Source organism: Poecilia latipinna, unplaced genomic scaffold (assembly GCF_001443285.1).
Source record: "Poecilia latipinna isolate Pla-1442-1.1 unplaced genomic scaffold, P_latipinna-1.0 Scaffold1465, whole genome shotgun sequence".
NCBI classification, from domain to species: domain Eukaryota; kingdom Metazoa; phylum Chordata; class Actinopteri; order Cyprinodontiformes; family Poeciliidae; genus Poecilia; species Poecilia latipinna.
In genome coordinates this window covers 123,019-144,318 of record NW_015114081.1, presented here as the reverse complement: position 1 = coordinate 144,318, position 21,300 = coordinate 123,019, and the positions used below count along the sequence as shown (strand labels likewise).

At 38.9% G+C, this 21,300-nt stretch overlaps 2 protein-coding genes across 2 annotated transcripts in view; one reads left to right on the top strand and one right to left on the bottom strand.

Annotated features, from left to right (window-relative positions):
- veph1 (ventricular zone expressed PH domain-containing 1) overlaps positions 1–21,300 on the top strand; it is an 82,325-nt gene that overhangs the window by 24,586 nt on the left and 36,439 nt on the right. Inside the window, exons 2-4 of the mRNA XM_015057460.1 lie at positions 5,037–5,505; positions 5,663–5,881; positions 9,942–10,116. Of these exons, the coding sequence (XP_014912946.1) occupies positions 5,368–5,505; positions 5,663–5,881; positions 9,942–10,116 (532 nt within the window). The 5' untranslated portion in view covers positions 5,037–5,367. The remainder of the gene's footprint in view (positions 1–5,036; positions 5,506–5,662; positions 5,882–9,941; positions 10,117–21,300) is intronic.
- On the bottom strand, positions 12,634–20,190 carry ptx3a (pentraxin 3, long a). The gene is made up of 4 exons (XM_015057462.1): positions 19,859–20,190; positions 16,379–16,538; positions 15,839–16,221; positions 12,634–14,401 (listed from the first exon to the last, which is right to left on the bottom strand). Exons 1-4 carry the CDS (start codon positions 19,992–19,994, stop codon positions 13,746–13,748), a joined length of 1,335 nt encoding a protein of 444 aa, XP_014912948.1. The 5' UTR covers positions 19,995–20,190; the 3' UTR covers positions 12,634–13,745.

The window sequence follows — 21,300 nt, the reverse complement described above, 5'->3', positions numbered from 1 at the left end:
ACTCTAGAGAAACGGGTTGCTTTGCTGACTGACGGTAGAGAAACGGGTTGCTTTACTGACTGACTCTAGAGAAACGGGTTGCTTTGCTGACTGACTCTAGAGAAACGAGTTGCTTTGCTGACTGACTGTAGAGAAACGGGTCGCTTTGCTGACTGGCTCTAGAGAAACGGGTGGCTTTGCAGACTGACTCTAGAGAAACGGGTCGCTTTGCAGACTGACTCTAGAGAAACGGGTCGCTTTGCTGACTGGCTCAAGAGAAACGGGTCGCTTTGCTGACTGACTCTAGAGAAACCGGTCGCTTTGCTGACTGACTCTAGAGAAACCGGTCGCTTTGCTGACTGGCTCAAAAGAAACGGATCTCGATGCTGACTGGCTCTTGAGAAACGGGTCGCTTTACTGACACTGGCTCTTGAGAAACCGGCCGCTTTGCTTACTGGCTCTTGAGAAACGGGCCGCTTTGCTGACTGGCTCTTGAGAAACGGGTCGCTTTGCTGACAGTGGTTCTAGAGAAACGGGTCGCGATGCTGATACTAGTTCTAGAGAAACGGGTCGTTTTGCTGAAACTGGTTCTGCTGCCTCCTGCCTCTCAGACATGCTGGGCCGTTCAGATTTTCCAGGAAAGAGGAGCGCTGTGTTGAAGGCGCTTTGTTGCTTCCCCCTTGGTTCCTACACCTATGATTATGTTTTCCACCGGCCAAGTTTACACATACGGTAAAAAACATTACTGTCAGAAGTAAGATACTCATGTATTTGTTTTGTCTTAATGTTACCATGTGGCCTAATGCGTCCTTTCCTATTCTTATTTAATTTGTTAGAAACTGTGGAGTACTCACTTTTAACCGAGAAAAGGAATTAGACCAGATGCACTAGTTTATTAGTCACTCTTTAGCTTATTTTTTAGAAACTGTAGAGTACTCGCTACTTGGACCAATATTAGATACATTTTTAGATTATCATGCAGAGAGACTCCTATTATTGCAACCCAGAAAAGGAATTAGAACGAACTTAGAATCCAGAAAAAAATTATTCCAGAACAGGGACGTTTATTTTTTATCATTACTTCGAAACTGTGGAGTACTCATTACTTTTACAAATTTAGAGCATACTTAGAAAGTCCAGAGAATACTTATACTTATCTAGCAACCCAGAAGTCCAGTGGACACTTACTTACTTACACTTATTTAGCAACCCAGAACAGGGATTAGAACAAATTTAGAATCCAGAAAAGTACCTTAGCAACTACGTTTTAGACTCCTATTCTTCCAAACCAGAAAAGGAATTAGACCAGAGGATACTTACTTATACTTATCTACCAACCCTGAATAGGAGTATTCAATAAGATTATTTTTTCTTCTTTTGTTCTTTCCTTTGGTTTGTTATTTTCTTTGTATTTCCTTCTTGCAGAAAATGTGCTACACAAATACAATTACCTTTACCTTCCAAATCTCCTATTTTTGTTTTAAAGGTTTCAGCTTCTGCCACCACAGTAACAGACATCAACAGAAAAAGGGGGCTGTGATCATATAGTGGTAAATTCATATCATTAATCCATATAGCTAATCTCATTTTAACATAAATAACAATGACTATATAATTTAGAACAAAAAATAAAATCATACATTCAAACACTAACAGAGATAATAACTGAAACATTACTTTGTATTAAAAATTAAAACATACCTTAACAAAGGAAAAAAACAAGTTGGTGGTTATTGCCAGTCTTGCAGCTTCTGGCCTCTATACATGAAATAAAATACAATAAATAACCCTCAAAAAACTAGAACGCAACAGCAGTTAGAAGCAGTTAACATTTGTACAATTAAACAAGCTAAAATGATAACATAACATTTAAAAATATACACAAAACATAGCAAGTTTACTTAAGAAACACTGTACACTATCACATTTGTCCAAAATATATTGTAAAATATAATATTTTACAATAGAGCTTATTCTAATACACACCACAGTAACAGACAGCAACAGAAAAAGGGAAGAGCTGTCAGTTACTGGTTACTATGGTAACCACCAACTGTCAAAAGCAACGCAACAGAACTTAAAACATAAATACATGTCTAAATTGTACATTCCTAAGCTTGTTGAGCCGTAGCCGGGTGATTAATAGTAACTTGCTGATTGTTTAAGAACTGAAATTCCTCAGACCCACTTTTTTTCCCTCGCTATGTGTACACACACACACACACACACACACACACACACACACACACACACACATGCAAACACACCGGTGCTCAGTTACTCAGGTGCTCTGTGACATATTGAGAGCGCAGGTTCACACTGTATATAAACAGACACTGTATCATACTCTTTGTGATTGTGTGTACAGTATTCAGGGGAACTAATGGAAACCATATTTGCCAACATTCTGCAGTTTGGATCCAGAATTCAGGACACTGAAACACTATCCATCTCTGACTCACTATCTATCTCTGACTTTCCCTTGCCTCTGTCCCCAGTCTGCTATCTTTCTTTTAGTCTGCATATCTCTGTGCAAGTTTTGTTTCTTCCTCCTATTGAATTTTTTTCCCTACTTTTTTTGCCTTGTCCCATTGCCTCTCTGGCCCACTACCATGTTATTGCTAAGTGTTTTATCTGGTAGGTATGTACTAAAATGACTGTTACCTGCATTCTTGTATTTGGGGTCATGGGTGTCAAAAGTTGTACCTTACCGTTATGAAATGCTCAGTTACAAGACTAAAACAGCGACATCTATCAGCTTTCTACCAGAAATTAATAGTTCAATTCCTGAGGTATGCAATGTTTGGGTGTAGAGGAGGAAGCCAGAGAGAACAAGGGAAACAAAATATTAATAAACTGATTCATAGAGAATAGGAAGGAAATATTGTAAGTTGATTCAAAATTGCTGTTAAACTCGTGCTGCATGAGCAAAAACTTCAGAATGGGTTTAAACCCACACTTTAAAGACAATGGGTTCCTAATTGTTCACAACAGTCTGTAAGTATAAGATGAGGATAAAAAATAGAGCCACATTGTGCAACCACTGTATGTTAGAGAAATTTGGACATCAGAAACATTATATAGAATATTAGTATAACTAGTATTCCATTGGTAGAGAATGAGGGAAAAAAATGCACAGGGAAAATAAAAGGATCTCATTATGGTTTTAATTCTTAAGCTCCTTCCCAGAAAGATCTCTGATCCTATAAATGGTAATGCTCCTTCGTTGGCATGCCTGTGGGTTAAAGATAAATCTCTTTGCTCTATAGTTGCTTAGTTTGTGGTTTTTTTTTTTGGTTCTGTGGTCCAGGCTAGAACCAGTATAGAATCCTGTTGTTGTGCCCTGGCATAGTCTTCATGGCTGGCGCTGGCTTGGCAGCAGAGATAAGTCTCCCCAATGATCTGCTTTGTGTTTTCCTTTGGTCTGGCTGAGGCCCACTTCTGTGTGGCTCACAGGGAAACTGGGTGAGGATTAGATTGTGTCCGAATGAAGAGGGAAGCTCATACTGGAAGCACGGAGTGACACAGATACATTTATTTAGCCTCACATCCAAGGAGGAGAGGAAACAAAAGATCCCAGTTTAACTGGTGTGGGAGTGTTCGCTGTTTTTTTTTTTTTGTTGGTGGTGTTGATTTTAGAGTTAATGTTTTAATGTTTTATTAAAGCTGACAAGGCAAGCGACCGTCACATGTAAATGGTTAACGTGGTACTTTCCAATCCCACAACTTTACCTTTCTTCACACCACACAGTAAAGGCATTTAGTTTAAATCTTTGAACTATAGAGTCATAGCAATAGAAATTATTGTAAAAATATTCTTTTCACTTCCCATGTCGTACCAAAATATAAATATTTTGTGAGATGGATAGCAATTCCTTTGTGTGCATTTTGGAAGTTATGCACCGTTTGGTTGCAGATATGTGACAGATTACCAAAGGCTTTATATCAAGTCATCATATATTAACCATGCTCTTGCAAAGAGTGGGCAGTTTCTAAAAGAATAACCTTGGATTTAAAGCAGGTAGGCTGGGGGAAACAAAAGACAGCATTGTGTTTCCACTGAGCAAATGTGTGAACTGCAAACTGCAGAGGATCTGGGGACGTTGTAGCCTGGGGTTGGCCTGTGAATATCTGCTTTTTCTTTCTTATTGAACTAAAACTTATTTGAAATTCTTGTATTCACTTTTTTTCCTTTTTAGCCTGGTTTACCTTTATATGAAGTTTTTGTGGTGGTGTTGTGTAATGGACCACACAGTTCTGCAGTCTGTCTATACTTAAAAAAACTGAGCATTTTGTCTTCAGATTTGATGAGTTAGAAGTAGGAAAATTGGACAAAGATTTCAGTGGATTTGACTTGATAAGGAGGTCAGAGAAACTCCCAAACGCCACTTTTTGTGAACTATTAAGTGCTGAGGATCTATCAAAAGAAAGGAACAGTGGTGAACTGGCGACAGGATCATGAAACAGTGAAAACTCTGGACTAAACAGGAAAGGTCACACCACCAATTTGGTAGTATTTTAGACATAACAAAAAAAAAACTAATCAATAATTTTCAATATTGATTGATATGAAATGCATATATCATAAGTTTTTCAGCCACATCATTCAGCACCACTGTAATGATAAACTCCTATTGAAGAACCACAGACTGTGGTCTGGATTGCAGGTTTATCTTCTGACTGCTATAGCTTTATTTTTGATGCCACTACCAACATTTAGTTAGGCTGTTTCCAAACTCTACTGAATTTTGTAGAAGTTCTCACTTTCCAGCTGCAGGCCCATCTGTCTCTGAGCTCTGTTCAGTGACGGAAAAGAGCCGCCCAAACAGCTGTCCTTCTCTATTCCTGACAGAAAAACTAATCAGCTCTGCTGCCCTAACATCTGGTAGTTTGCTATCAAGCCTACCTTCCATCATGCTTAAGTGAGATAGACACTGGGACTTTTCTAACACATTCAGATGATTCTGCCTTGTAGTTTGGCTTTATCCTGTGCTGCAGAATGTCTTGTGTTTGATTTTTTTTTTGCTTGGTTTGTTTCTCTCCTCTTTCTCTTTCAGGACTTTGCTCTTTCAAGACTCCTTTCTCCAGAATATGGCTGTCATCCACACTAACAGACTTCACACTCAGCCAGAAAAGCTTGGCCCAAACTGGTCCAGTCACATCCAGCCTACCTGATCCTGGACTCACAGAGGTGGACTTAGGTGCTACTGTTAAAATGGAAATAACTCTGGTTGATATTTCATATCTTTCTTCAAAAAGTGAAACAGAAAAGGCATTTCTTTAGTTCAGGTTTTTCCCCACACTGTTATGTTTTATTCATTCTCTAAAACCGGATCGTAAAGTCCTGAGCATAAGCTGGTCTCAGCGGACCGCTCCTTCAGGGTCAGAATGCACCAGCTGTTTAGTCGGGTCCTTGGCCAGAGGGACCTGTCCAGAGCAGGAGACCTGTTCTCTCTAGAGGACACGGAGATCGAAGACGGCCTGTCTGAAGCTCTGGATCAGATCAAGGACATCTCCTGTTCACCAGTCAGTAAGCATGTCTAAACAGGCAAAACCGATACACAGTCCTTTGAGAGTTATGTAAATACTTACATAGCAAATGCCACTTTAATGAATTATTTATTTTGTCATGTATTATTAATATTCTTAATTTTGCCGCCTGCTTCTTTCTGCCGGCCGACAGGACTATTTGACCAACGACAACGATCAGGCCGTGGTCGAGATTTGCATCACACGCATCACCACGGCCATCCGAGAGACCGGCTCCATCGAGCGACACAGCACGGCCCTGGTGGGCCTGTGGGAGTCTTGTCTTGAACATAACCTGACTCCTCAAGGGGAAAGCACCGAAGACACGCCGCACGCAAAGATAGCCTCTGACATCACCAGCTGCATCCTGCAGGTACATGCTCATCAGAGACAGACACACTGGGGGGGTTTGATGACCTGGAACTCTTAAAGGACATAGCTTTGCACATACCTGTCATCAGATGGAAAATGATTTATGCCTGTGGTGTTAAATAAGGTTGATATTTGCAATCTTCTTAAAAAAATGTGGTTTCTATACACTAAGATGTTCACATAGTTACAAAGTGTATTAAGAGAGTCTTACAGATGTATTAGTATTTTCTTTCAACATGGCCCATCTATAGGTTTGTACTGAAATACAATTCAAAGCTGCACCTCAAGTTGGTTGAATAAGGGAACAATGGCAACTTTTAAACCTATTTGTAGTCCTTGGGATTTTTAATTTTATTGTACGATTAAAGCCACATACTTCATTTTATTGGGATTTTGTGACAAACTGACGTAAGGTGAAGTATAAACAGAATAGAATAGAATAGAATAGAATAGACTAGAACGATTCCTACAGATTTTGGTGCTATTCTCCAGATAAAAAAACAATGTCTCACTTAAAGACTATAAATAATGATTTATATTTCACTTTTATTTTGCAATATCATTTATCAAGAGATAAATAAAAACTGGTACAGCTTATAGCTTCATCAGATTAGTAAACCGTCATTTAATTTTAAATCTAGCCCTTACATTCAAAAGGAAAAAAAAGCAGACAGGTCAGAGATACAGTAAAGCTGTAGAAGTGTAAAGCTGCGTAAGGTTGAAAAGCAAAACATCGCTGAACATCAACTGAGAAAAAGAAGAAGAAAGTGGCACAACTGCCAACCTACTTAGACATGGACATCAGCCTAAACTGAGAAGGAAAGCAAACGGAGCATTATTCGGAGAAGTTATTAAGCTGGCAACACATTTTAAAAAAAAGTATTACAATGATGCCACAGCTCAGTATGGACTGGGAATGTTGAGAAACCATACACATAAAATCCATTAAAACATGCATTGAAGTTTCTAGTTGCAAGAAGCCCAAACATGAAAAAATAAAATCATAAAAAACATGGACTATATAAATTTTTTATATTAATGATTCATTTTTCCAAGGCACTCTATTGTAATTAAAATAATTGAAATGCTAAGAAAATGTCTAAATTTTATGACACATATGAATATTATTTTTTTTACTTCAACAAGCTCAAATATTGCATACACTGAGGTAATCCTGACATCAACTACAATCTACCTTTTTTTTTTTTTACAACAGTATGACATTTTAAAGCCTTTTCTCTGAGTGATGTACTGATATCAATTAGGGCATTACTAATTCAAACCAGAGTACTGCTGACAGCGATTGTTAATCAGTTCATTTAACAATGTGCTATTTTCTGGAGAAACTGAAACTAAGACATGGCTAAAGTAAAGGCATCAAGCCATTTGGGTGTTTTTTCTGTTCAAAGTTTACCACAAGGTCGTTTGTGAATGGATTACATATCCTTTGAATTGAATGTCACAGCCTGAAAAGTAAGGGTCAAATCTCTGGTCTGCAGTCTTTGCACACAGTTTTGCTGTGCTTGTGATTCTTGCACATGTGCAAATAACATTCATTTCCTCAGAGTGAGACTGTGTGTGTATGTGCGTGTTAAACGATGTCACAGCATCTCTCATATACCTGCATATAACAACTACTTTTGAAACAATTTTCCTGACCAAGAAAAGGGTCTGTGATGATTTCATGTGAGCTAATAGCTCAGCTTGAACAGAACCATAAATAAAAGTGGTACTAAAATATATACGAGTGTCACATAGACCACTATTTACCATTTAAGATGTGCAAAATTATTGCTAACCCAAACCATTTCTATAGAGTGAGAGATATGTGTAACATGAGCATTTCTTTTAGTAATTTTGTACTTTGTTCACTTTTGGAGTTGATCAAAGTGTCTAGGAATGTCGAATTCATAATGCATGACTTCCTGTCTCCCAAGGATAAAAATAGGACTTGGCACAGCAACTTGTTTGTCTAAACTGCTCTTCAGAAAAGACAAGGTAACTTGTGAATAAAGAAAACAGGTGTATGTTTAATCTAATATATCAAGAAAATTCCCACTGACTGATCTCGCCACGTTTTAAATTCAAGGCAATAATAAAGAGTTTAAAGCAGTTGGAATTATGACAAACAAGACTGGAGCAGAACCCAAGTATATTTTTCTACTTTAGACAGAGAGGTGGATGCTATGGGAGGTAAAAAATAATCCTCAAAGCTCCCCATTAGAGAACTGTGAAAACAGTGACATCTAGGTCACCAAGTTGCCCTTAAAAACCAATTTATTTTAAGGCTTTTTGCATATCTTTATCAGGGGTGCCAAAGCCTGTGGAGGTGCTGTGCATGATAAATTTAACTTGCCCTTGCCCAGTTTATATGTTTTCCCATTGCTGTATTATTATTATTATTATTATTATTATTATTTTTTTTTTTTTTTTTTTTTTTGCATCCTATAACTGTTGAAAATTTGATTGGAAGAAATATGTGTTATCATAGGTGGTAAAGGTTTGTACACAAAAATCATTTAAATGGTTCAAATGACAGAAACTTTGTTTGATTTTAACACAAAAGGTACAAAAATGCTAATAATTGATGGAGAAACTTTAAAATAGGATTTCTCATCTTGGATTTCTCAAGCAAAAAGGTTTAGACATGAACAAACTCTGTCCTCTGCCTTTTCCACCCCCTTGTCCTTGTTCCTTCAGGAATGGGAATGTGCTAATACCATCCTAATGAGTCCAATTCTTCAGAAAAAGCCCATTCGCATGCTCACACACACAGACACACACAGAGGTGACACTAAAACGACTGACAGCTCTGGCAGAAATGTCTGATTCTCATGTCCCAGTTACAATAGCTATCACAGGAGACTGTGCGAATCTCTTTCTTTACCTTTTAAAAACCGTCCTCCTTGATTTCTAGCCCCCCTGATCTCCGATATCTTTGATTCTCTCTTTACCTCGCTGTCATTTTGAATTTACACCAACACACTTGTCTTATCCTTCCTCTGAAACTCCCACAAGGAGCAGGAGAGATGTAGGCAGTGGTTTCTTGGAGGAAGAGGTTTATTGGCTTGCTGGTTGTAAATAAACTGAACACAGGGAAGTGTAAACACAAACAGAGATTTTTGTCTTATAATGAACATTCACCACACAGACTCTGTGAAATGTCTTGATCTAGATATTTAAATTTAGCCCTCAAGAAAGATGAAAGAGAATTAGGTTGGATGTATAAACCTGTTCATCTATTCTCAAAGAAAATGAGCAAGAAGATTCTGCAGACCTGAACACACTGCGGTCTTTACTTTCACAATAACTACGCACAAAAAATATAATAACTTGAGAGCATTAAATTATATCAGTATAATTATAATTAGTTTTGAAATCTTGTCATATTTTGATGTGGACTGATAATTTGACTGAGTTCATATCAGCTTCATTGGATTTTGGTAACCCAGTATTTACACTGCCACCATGTGGCAGAAGGGAATCATAGCGCAGACAAAGCATACTCTTTAAAAAATATTTAAAACATTGGCATTCAAGAAAGTTATTTTTGGGGTAACAAATTATAATTTCATGTAACAGAAATGGGGACCGAGTTTTAATTTCTATTTATTTAGTTTTTATTAATATGTTTTGAATCACACTGTCCATTAGAGGGTGCTGGTGCATCTCAAATAACATTTCTCCTTCCCCACTCAGACTTTTAGAACATATCTTTCAGCCCCTACAGTATGTTTATGCTTGACGTCATATTGAATTATAGTAAACTCTGTCAAAAGAACACATCAATACATCTAATACAGATATCATTTACCAACCATTTTTGCTGATAAAGGTTTTTTGTTTAAGAAAATAGGTGCTAATTGATAGATGAAGTAGGCAGACCAGTGTGTGGCCAGCCTAAGCGTGGTAGTCACCAATTTTTTTAAAGCTAACACAAGTTCATAGTCTCCTTCATTTGCCACTGCCAGCTATTCAGCAACAAGGAAGGAAGGAAATCCATCATATTGTCTTTCCTTAGGCACATGATCTGAACTTCTTTTCTTGTTTTGTCTTCTCAGAACTACAGCTGCCCCTCAGTCATGGCGCTGGCTGTTCCAGTGGCGGTGCGATTCCTGCAGAGAGGGAACCGAGAACTGAGCAGGAACATGTCCAGCTATCTCTCACTGGCTGCTATAGCAAAAGCTGACTTGCTGGCTGAACATACAGAGGCCATAACCGTCAGTGTGCTGGGAGGTACAGTCTACACACTTATAGTCGTGCAACTAAAAGCGACTTTTTTTTGTGATTTCCTTTGCACTTGAAATAAACAGATCATTTAGTTCCCACGTTAGTTTCCACATTTTTAATCAAAACCAATGAAATTAAAAGCCTGCCATAATGTAAGTTCAATAACTCATTATCAGGATAATTTTGTAATTGTGCTTATTTAGATGATGATTTTGGGGGGATGGTTCGTAGAAGTTGCACTCATGAGCTCTTTTTATGAGCACTTTTAGCTGAAGTGAAACAATCGGGTCAAATGTTTACTCTGGTGGAACAGGGAGTTATTGTTGCAATCAGGAGGTGCTGTAATCAAACCATTCAGGAAAATAATGGTAATAAGTTGCAGCTGCCACTTATTGTTGAACATGGATACATAAGAATGACTTTTAGATGGTGCATAAACCTTCACAGATGGTTTATTTGTTGTTTTTTAATATGTGATCATAACTTTTACCACTCAATAGAAGTTTGGTGATGCAATAACATATTTTTTTATTTAGAAAATAGCAAAAAAAAAAAGATTCAGATAGTTGCATTACAGGCCGTGTCTTCACTCTGAAACATCATGCTTTGGGTTGCTTTTATTGAGCACTGACAGGAGAGCTGATCAGAGTATTTGAGAAGATGGATAGAGATTTTTAATGTGGAGCTTTGATTTGCATCTCCTCAGACAGATTAAAACAGAAACTTAAACAGCAGCTTAAACATTTCATTCGATTCCTCTTCTCTCTGCTCGTGGACCCATCTACTTCACTTTGGCCTTTTCAGCCTCATGTTGACTTTTGTGTTTTACAAGCTGGCTGTGCAACTGAGTTCTGAAACCTCAGCATAAACACTGGGGTGAGGTAGATGATGGCTCAGTTATATGAGCTTGCAGGACGGGCAGACCGCACACATGTGTATTTAATACTGAAGTCAGTGAAGGCCTGTGTAGTCATATACACATTGTCCTATTTAATGCATTCCTTTAGAAATGGTTCGACTCGGTTCTAGCGTATGTTTTGACGTATTTACATTATGTTTTTGTCAGTTTGGTATATACTCAGTTTTATAAGAAATTGTGTCTGTGTGTTTGTGCATTCCCAACCCAGAGAGAGCTTACTGCAGGATGCAGGATGCAGTTTTTATGGCTGCAGCAGGATGTGTCACTCACACATGTTTGTTTACTAAAGTTTAACTCAGTTTAGCTCCATGTGGGCTAAGTGTCAAGCTGTTCCTTTTAATGTTAAAGTTAAATGTGATCTTAAGTTAACTGCATGGTTTGGAATGCAGTTGTAGACTGAATGCAGATTGGATGTAGATATATTATTATGAACCAGTACTAACTAACAACTGGTGACTTTTCCTTTTTTTTTTTTTTTACATGTCCTACCTGGCAGGGTGGCTCTCAGGTAACAATTCTGAGTGCCAAGGTCTTTGGATTTATTTCAGATGTAATGGACAAAGAGACAGAAAAGAGGAGAGATGTGAGAAGAGAGAAAGAAGGATAGAGAACACAAGACAACCTGGAAGTCTGTTTCTATACCTGCAGAAAGAGAGAGAGAGAGAGAGAGAGAAGAACAGAACTGAATAGTGACAATCAAAGTATGCATAGGTAATAATAATGACTTCAATATCCCTGAAAAGTACACGGTACAAGTTAATGTTAGATGCATTTAGTGTAAACCATTGCCCAACATGGTGTTTCTGACAAAACACCTGAATCTAAACACCTGTGTGTGCGGGAGCATGCTTGTGTATATAAGGTTTCTCCATAAGAATGTTAAAATTGGGGGTTTTGGGAAACCAAAACAGATCTACCCCCCAGAACCTGACATGAAGGAGACCACAGACCCCATCCAGAAACGGGCTGGAAAAAGGCCACAGGGTCCAAACAAGCCAGCCAGCCAACCAGAGCAGCCCGAGGATGAAACAATCCCATCCCCCGAGCGAGCTCTACTCTCAACACTATGAACCTCACACACCCCACCAGTCCATAACAGCCTGGTAAAAAATGATACTGTAACCATTTTAAAATGACTCCGACAAAATACACGACCACAGTACCGTTTACTCTTCTCCACTTTGCTTTTGGAGCTGTTTCTGTTTCATGTTGTAGGGCATAGCTGTGGGTGATTCACTGCCTCAAGAAATGGTTACAGTACCAAGTAACCATTTTGAATTTCCACTTTTAAGAAACAGCTAATGCAGAAATATGTAAAATATAACTAGCATACAGCTTTTAATTACCTTTGTACTGTCTTATAAATCTTGTTTGTTTTATTACCGGTATGTATTTTATAACTTGTTTTAAGTCAAGGTGACCTTGGGTGTCCAGAAAGGCGCCTATAAATATAATAATTATTATTATTATAAATTAGGACAGACTTTTAACATGCTACATTTCCTGTGTTGGCTCGAGGCTCAGTGTGAAAATCCTCATTAGACTCTTTCAAATTCTTTTTACCTTCTCCTGGAAAATAAAATGACAAAAAAACGCTTCTCTACTCACTTTAACTTTCCATTTATTCACTTGTGTTATGCAAAAATATTTATTTACAAAATACATTCTGTTTCATCTTTTCACATAAAACAATGTACAGTATAATACAAGCAACAAAGTTATGCAAGTTTTATCATGCAAGATTTGACTGAGTAAACATTTTCCCCATGGTTCATACATATATTCAAGATAAATTTTTTTTACTTTGTTCATTCCGAAGACAAAGAATAATCTAACTATTGAACACAGGTAAGAAAAGACACAGCATAAAATTAATTATTCATAAAATCAATGTAAACACTTAATGAATATAGTATTTTTATTATTAAAAAATATGTTTGAGTTTAAAAGTTTTTCACACACCCAAAACGTTGCAACAAAATAATAAAATTAGCCCTACATTCTAGTTTTTCATATCTAAAAGGAAGGCAAGTACAGCAGTTTTTAATAGTGTTGCATATATATGTTGTTCTAAAGTTTAATTTCATTGAAAAGTACTAAGCTACCTCCGCCTGCAGTTAATTGTACCTTTAAGGCCGTGGTGAAAAGATAGCAACATTTTCCCAATGACTCCGGTTCTTGTTAAAATACACAATCTGTGTTGTTTGTATTAACTGCACCTGCTGTTTAATCCTCAAAAGTAAAAACGAAAAATGTCATTAGCCTGCAATTACAGGATCATCTGTTGTCATTGTGCGTGACCTCTTATTTCTGCTTGGCTGTCTGGTCATTATCCACTTTGTTGAGTCAGCAAAAATGAGTCAGCAACTCTGTGTCTTTCTTGCTCTCTAATTAAGTCTTTGGCAAACGCTGCTTGCAACACGTTTCCAGCAACACGTCATGTTGTCTAAACTGAGTTAACGGAATCAGTTTAAAATTATAGGTTATAGCACAATTTCTCACAGTCTCTCACAGCATTGGTTGTTTTTTTTCCTTTAACTGTTCATGATAATATCAATAAAGATGATGCAGAGAATCCCAGTCTCACTTATAAAGACGTGTTAAAAATGTGATGTTGAAACTCTTAAATGTCCACGGTTTCAGCTTGACTTTTTTTTTTTTTATCAGAGTGGAGGATATGTATGCAACAAATGATTATGACTATTAAAATGATGGATCAGTAGATGAACTGAGCTCCTCCATGTGGCACCATCTCTGTCACCCCCCATGCCACCATGCTCCCCCTGTGCTGGCAGCCCTGGCCTCGCTGCGCAGCCAACTGGGAAATTTCCTGTTCTGACAGGACAGTGTCCCACATATTAACCCCCGTCATTTTCCCAGCAAACGCCAGCTTTGGATCAAAACTTCCCTCAAACCCGGCCACACCACTCCCGCTTGTGGGAGACAGAGGGCAGCAGCCGTTTCTTTCTTGCCCGAGCTGGAGTGAGCCTCCCTCGGGTAAGTTGTGTCCCTTGGCCATCCCGGGCTTAGACGCCATCTTCTTCCCGCCCACCCACAGGGTCGCCAGGCCTTGCTCGGAGGACCAGGCTCCACATAAATGGATCCACTGTCCTGGGCTTACCACGCTCCTTGCCTCCACCTGACTAGCTTCCTCTCCAACAGTGAACACGGCAGAGGTTTGGGCGAGCAGCAGCTGGATTTCAGAAGGGTTTCGACGGTGTCCGTAAGAAAACAGCACAGTTTTGTTGAAGACTGAAGTTGGCTTCACCCACATGCAGACAGTAAAGGCGGACAGGGCCAGGGGGACATCTGGAATGATTGCAGTGTAAATCCGACGGGAGCGCATGGGAAACAGGAGGGCCATCTCACACCCTGTGCAATAAGCAGAAATGACGGCAGATGGGGTCAGTCAGTAAAACTCACGGTTTCATATACAAATCAAACAAAACATTCTCTTGTCCAATGTCTTGTCTAATCAAAACATTGGATTAGACAAGAATGTCTATCACATGGCATGCAGCACTTGACTAACCCAAAGGAAGACAAAAAAAAAAAAATGTCATCACATAAAACAAAGTTCTATAAGTAATCAATCAAGTTATTAAGAGATAGACTAATTCTCATGGGAGTAGATGTCAGCAAACCTGACTGCTGTATTCTGGAGTAATTGAAACATGTTTAAAGAGTTGTTTCTGCTTAACACTTGTTCATGCAAATAAACAAAGAATTAAGTACTCTCGGTTGTTTGTGAAGAAAAAAAAATCCTTGTTGTTTGAAATATTAAGGACCAATTAACTTGCCTGTTTTTGGACTGCGAGCAAAAACCAATCTGATGCACTGGGAGAAGATGTCACGCAGAAAGACCTCTGGCATAATTTAGAGCGTATAATAATTTTTAAAAAAATTCATATAATTTACACCAAACCATAATTTTGTGCTTTTGCTCCCCAAATTTAGTAAAAACCAATCAATTAATTAAAAACAAAAGTTAACAAAGTGACTATAATACTGACCTCCAGAAGGTCTATTTTCTGTCAAATAAGAACGTTCAAATTCTCATGACATTTTTAAAATCCCCTTGGCTACCATGTCACCCATTCTCTTTAAAATAAACTTTCCATTGTTTATGTTTTTTATATATATATTTTCGTTCTCTGGGTTGCCCCCTCCTTCCTGCTCTAACCCTTTTTGTCACTCCAGTCAGCTTTCACTTCCACCCTGCTAAAATTGGATATCCTAAATATTGATGTTCTCTTGGTCTCAGGTTTCTGTCACTCAGAAAATAGTAGCAAGGAGAAAAAAGCTTTTCGACATGTGTGTGTGTGTGTGTGTGAGTTCTTGTTGGTTTACATCTGGTTCTACTTTCTCAGGGTGCATTGGTGTGGTTTTTGCGGTGAATGGGTGATGAGCACACTTCCTTTTGCTCTGTGTGTGTTGAACTGACCAACATTTCTAGACTCTAAAAAGGGGAATGTCATGAGGAAAATAGCTCTGGCTCTTAGGATGATGACAAAATCAGCCTTGACTTCACTTTTTAAATTAAATCTTGGGAAAAAGAAGAGAGTCCTTCTGGCTGACAGGGTTGACTTGCCAGAAAATAAATTTCTAAACTATTTTGGGTTAGCAGAAGTCATCTCAGACAACTTCTGAAAGACCACAGAAGTTTGTCCTAGCTGAAGTTGTTACCTAAATGTGCCACTGCAGGAAGAGAGATAAATATCCTTCAGGTGGCTGAATATCAAACAAACTAACTACAGGAAACGGCATACCTGAGTAGACAAAATGCTGGTGATAAGATGGAAGGTTTACCTGCAGGTAGGCGCCTTTGCCTTGATTTCAGCTCTTCATCCAGCTCAGCCTTCACCTCTTGCATTGCAGCTAGCACCTCATCCAAAGCAACCTCTTCTGGTGTCACTTCTTGGAGATGGAGACCATTTTTGCTAGCTCCTGTACTTCTGCTGCTGAGGCAGCTGCTCTCCAGCTTGGCCAGCCTGGATGTTTGAGTATGTTCTGCAGAGAGAAGCTGCTGTATCTGGGCCTCCAGGTGGTTGAAATTTCCAGCAGTAGGAGTCAGATCACTGAGCTTGAGGAGCTCCAGAGTTTCTCGTAGATGGCTCTCCAGCTGCAAGACCATCCGTCTTCCTGCTGTCTCCACAGCAGCCCCACAGGACCTTTCATACTCGGCTATAAACCTGCCAAAGGATGGGTGGAAAAGATTTACATCTTCTTTAGCAGAAGAGCTTTAATCCTTCACTTTTGTCTTGTTTAAAATCACTCTGTATGCCATAATTTCAGCTGAATTAATCTCATTGCTTGATAGAGCAACAGGACCCCTACCAACAGACCCACCTTTGCAAATCACCGCGCAGAGTTCCCATTTCGACCTTGACGATGTCATCAACATACTGAAGCAGCATGTTCTCCCTCATCTGGCTGTTCTCCATCATGGAGAAGATCTTGTCCCATTTTGTCAGGTCTGGAGAGTTGCAGGGGGTGGAACTCGGTGTGGCTGCAGAGAGACATGGGGAAAAGTTGGACCAGGACAGAACGAGATAAGTAGAGATCCAAAGTTTATGGAGTATTTTTTGACCTCATTATATTGATTGTCAGCATAGTTGATGGTCTATCTGGAAGGTGATCTCACATCTAATGTCATTTTTATGATTCCCATATGAAGGCTGTCTATAAAGGATTGTAGTCACTTTGTGAGGTTCGCAGTGAGACTGATGTGAGCGCACGTCTTAATGAACAAAGATTAACGTGTAGCGTGTATGTTTACACCTCACAAGCTTACTCAAATATGTTCTGGCACAAACTTGGCTCTGTGTCTGTGACTGCAGCTTGATCAGGTTTATGTAAACGAAACACACCACCAGCCAGTCACAGATGGCTGGTGGTCTTTCATCCATTTAAACTTTAAAGTATTCATTGCAAATACTGCATTTGCTTGAATAAGTAAAAACCACTCACAACCAGGAAAGCAAAATACTGCACAGTGACGATCTTTACTAAACGAAGCGACAGGATTTAGGAAAACACAAGAAAACTTTATACAATGAATAGAATTTTGTACCATAAAATACTTAGTAAGGCATACAAATACTTTCTCATTTACCATTTGAGGTAATATTTTTTTATGGCTGCCACAAAAGACACATCCACAAGGTAACAAACATTTCAACCACACACACCCACGCTAAAGGTTCATTTACACACTAGAAGGGTAGAAAAAAAACAAACATGGCTTCTTAACAGCACATAATCACCTAGTCATATTTCCTTTTCAACATTTTTTAAAACCAAAACATGGTGGACTGCCCTAGTGCCCCTACCACATGGCTTAGTGAGTTTTGTGGGGGAAACCCTGGAGCAACACATTTAGGTAAAAACTTAGATTTAAACACCATCTTAAGTCATAATTTCTAATGAACAGTTTGAAGTCTCTGACCAACCTTAGGTTTAGATTCAGTATGGACAGAAAACCACCTGAAGTTCAACTTGGAGAGTCAGAGATGTCAAACTCAGATTCAGCAGGGCTACAACACCCCCTGAATTCAGAATGTCAGCATGGAAAGTCAGAAGTCTCTTAAGCCAAGTTCGTATGCAAAATGGGGAGACCACCCACTGAAGTTGACTTGAAAAGTTAGAGGTCCTTAACCAACCCATAGTTCAAAATGCTGTGTTGATAGAACGTGTCTGGAAGTATGAAGTTCAGCATGAAAGACCCGACAGCCTAGACTAATCCCAGCTTCAGATTCAATATGACTGACATAAAATACTGCCAAAGTTCAAGGATGTTTTCTCTCATTGCAACAGGATCACTCATAGTACTGTACAATCTCTTTTTAAGAACTCTCATTCTCTGTCTTCAACTAGTATGGTTAAACTTAAAATCTCACTTGTACACAGATAGATGCATATCTTGTTCGTTTATGTTCAAAACACTGTTCATCATAGATCAGTTAAATATTTAAAAGCTTAAAAAAAACTTCAATGTGCTGAAAAGTTAAAGCAGACGTAGGTCATCAGGTAGAGTGACAAGCTGATGACAGCAAATGAGAATGTCAGGTTGTTGGGAGATCAATGAGAAAATGAGAAGGAAACAGAACAATTTCCCCCGCTGTGTTTCCTGTGAGATTATCCAGCTCTGTGCTGTGAAATGAGAAGCGAGACGGAAGGAAAATAAAGTGGGGAGGATGTGCTTAGAGAAGGAGAGAGATAATACGAGCAGTGGGAAACGTGGGGTAAGCGGGTGGGTTAAAGCAACAAAGGAGGGAGAATATATATGTATGTCACACATGTTGTTCTGGTTAACGTTTGACGCTTTCAGGCTCTGTTTATACCTGCAGACCTTTTCTGAGGAGATTGAGGCGGGGGGATGGGGAGGCATTACTGCAGACCTGCACTGCTTGTTTTGGCTTCTTGGTGTCCATGATTATTCAGAGGAAGCAGGATTTGGCTTCATGCAGTGTGTTTCCTTTGGTTTAATAATGCAGACAGTAGTTTACTTTTTTTAATGAGAGAGAGAAAATGTTTTTAAACATAAAATAAATTTAAAATGTAAAATGTTGTGCATAATTCATTTAATTTTTTACTAAAATCCTGAGTGCATGCTTTGCAAAATATTAAACTACACATTTTGTTAACCTCCAGTAAATGCATAGTGAGTCACTTGCTTCCACTGATGAGAATCTTGAGAAAAAGTCGCCTTTAAGCTCAACACCCCCCATTTCCTGTCTGCTGAACGTCATTTTTCAGCCTGCCACTCATGCGAAAGTGAACTGTACTGTGACCTCTCTCATGTTGCCTATTAATTCAGATTCCTCTCAGAGATTGGGAGCTTTTGGCGGGTCAGAACAAGTGACCCGTATCTCCCTCTGACCTTTGACCTCCCCTCGTCCTGACACACCTGCGAACAAACTGTTCTCAACTCACGTGCTTGACCTTTTCTGTCCCTTCTCCAGCAACCTCATTATGAATTCTGTGTTTCGTCGCACCTCTCCTCCCCCTCACCCCCCGAACTAATTTGTGTGTGTGTTTTACCACCCAGTCATTTGCCTGGAGCCCCTTCTGTTTTTGCCCTTCATCACGTTTTATCACATCACAGGCGGCTTGCCCGGATTTCAACCTCTTAACTGATGATGGCGCTGCAATTATACCTCCTACTAGGTTTAGAAAAAACAAACAAATGATGAATGCAAGCTGTGAAGGCCCTCGGCTGAAGCATAAGAAACATGTAGTCCTTGCCTTTTCTCTCTCGTCCAGGCTGCCGTGCTCATGCAACTTTAATTATGTTGAAAATTAATTCCCTTAGTAATTCTGCAATAAGAAAAAGTTTTTTTTTCTTTTTCGTCTCTGCCAACAGTCTTGATACTTTATCAACTGTGGTGCCGTTTTTTTTTAAGTTTTCTTTTTCCAACAGTAAACAAACCAACCCAAAAAAAAAGAAAACAAAGTCAGTGTTATTGTTTTAGGAAGCTTACTGAATAGATTGCAGAACATCACACACAAGCAAGACTGAATCTATTTCAGTGGTCATGATCTTTTAAAGCTCCTAGTTGTGAGTGCAAACTGAGACTATAAAGGTTTTGACATTTATCTAATAGTAATGGTGCCACTTAGTGAGCTTTTTCCCCTTCTCCACCCCCATTTCGTGGATTCTGACATCATTGCATAAATCAAAGACCTTATGTCAGCTCAGAAACAAGCATGACTTCATACTCTTCCACCATAGCCAGAAAATAAAATACAGCTGTAATCTTCAATTGCATTACCACGGGAAATGTGCCTTTCAGATAATCAGATACACATTTAGTGTCAAAGACTTACGTGCTGGTGTCTCTCCATCAGAGATTTCATTGTAGTAGTCAGAGTACTGGATCTCGATGTCATCCTCGTAGGCGAGAGTAACACATGCGCACACATAGAGAAGAAACGCTGCCTCAGGGATTCTCCACCAAACCATGCTGCTGCTGCTGCTGCTGCTGCTGCTGCCGCCTCAGAGAGTGTGTGAGCAAAGTGAACAAGTATGTCTGCTCAGCTCCAGGTCCTTTTCCTGCTTCTCTGTCTGCGTGTGTGCGTGTGTGTGTTTATGTGTGTGTATTTGTTTAAGGTTCCTCTGCTGCTGCTGCTTTTGCTGCTGCTGCTCTCACTTTTCTACAGACCTGCAGGTCCACCACACTCTTTTTCAAGCCTCAACTTTCTCTTATTATGTTAGTCCCTCCTCCTTCTCTAAAAACTCCCCACCTCTTTCTCTTTATCTCTGACTGATTTTTCTTCTTCTGTCCTCCACTAAATGCTGAGCAATTATTGACAGAAAGCCCAGTATTCCTGGCTCACTCACGCTCATCTGTTTTTCACTCGTAAAATATTCCCGTAATTCTGACAAGGACATGTCGTCATTTCACAGATTTTTCTTTTACAATTCAGTATTGTACAGCAAGATATTTATATTCATGTATGAAAGGCAAAAGAATGTACATAAGACAGTTGAGCCCCATCAAATTTGGGCATCAACGCATAACACAATGGCCACCCAAAAATAGTAGTTATAGCAAAGTGCCAAGTTCCAGTTTAAGTTCAAACAACTTCTATCCATCTGATAAAAGTAAAACCTAACAAACTGGCACCTTGTCTACCATTTTAAAAGGACTTTGTGGTGAATTGGGTCTACCTGTTATTTGTTAGATCAGCTAATGACCATTTTTGGAAAGACCTTAATAAAAAAAAAGCCTTCTGGTTAGTTTTGAATGTTCAAGATATGACCAGCATTGTTACCTTGTTATGGTCACCAGCACCTAGTTTTCTACAAGCAAAATCATTAAAAGCATAAAATATTTTGTTTTTTTACTTTTATTTTTCGAGGCACCAATCATGAAGGTGTTTCACATGTAATTTTTTTTACCTAAAAAGTCACATCCAACTTTGAAAAATAATTGGAATGGAAATCAATATGCAAATTCTGAAAAAATAAGGGACTTTTGGAAAGAATTGAGATTTATTTAATTTAATAACATGATAGGCAGACATTGGTTCTTTATTCTGATAGAGGACATGAAAAATGAGAAATCCCAGCAAACCGATGCATTTTCTTGCTTTAGAAATGCTTTAGAAAAATTGTAGAAGAGCTATCTCAGTATGTTGTGTTGTTGTCACTCTCTTTTTGTTTCCTTATAACTAATGTTCCAGGTGTTTTATAATCCTCAGGGTTCAACTGTTTAAGATGGATAGACTGTTTTTGATGGTTGAGGAGAAGTTTGTTACCTCCACCT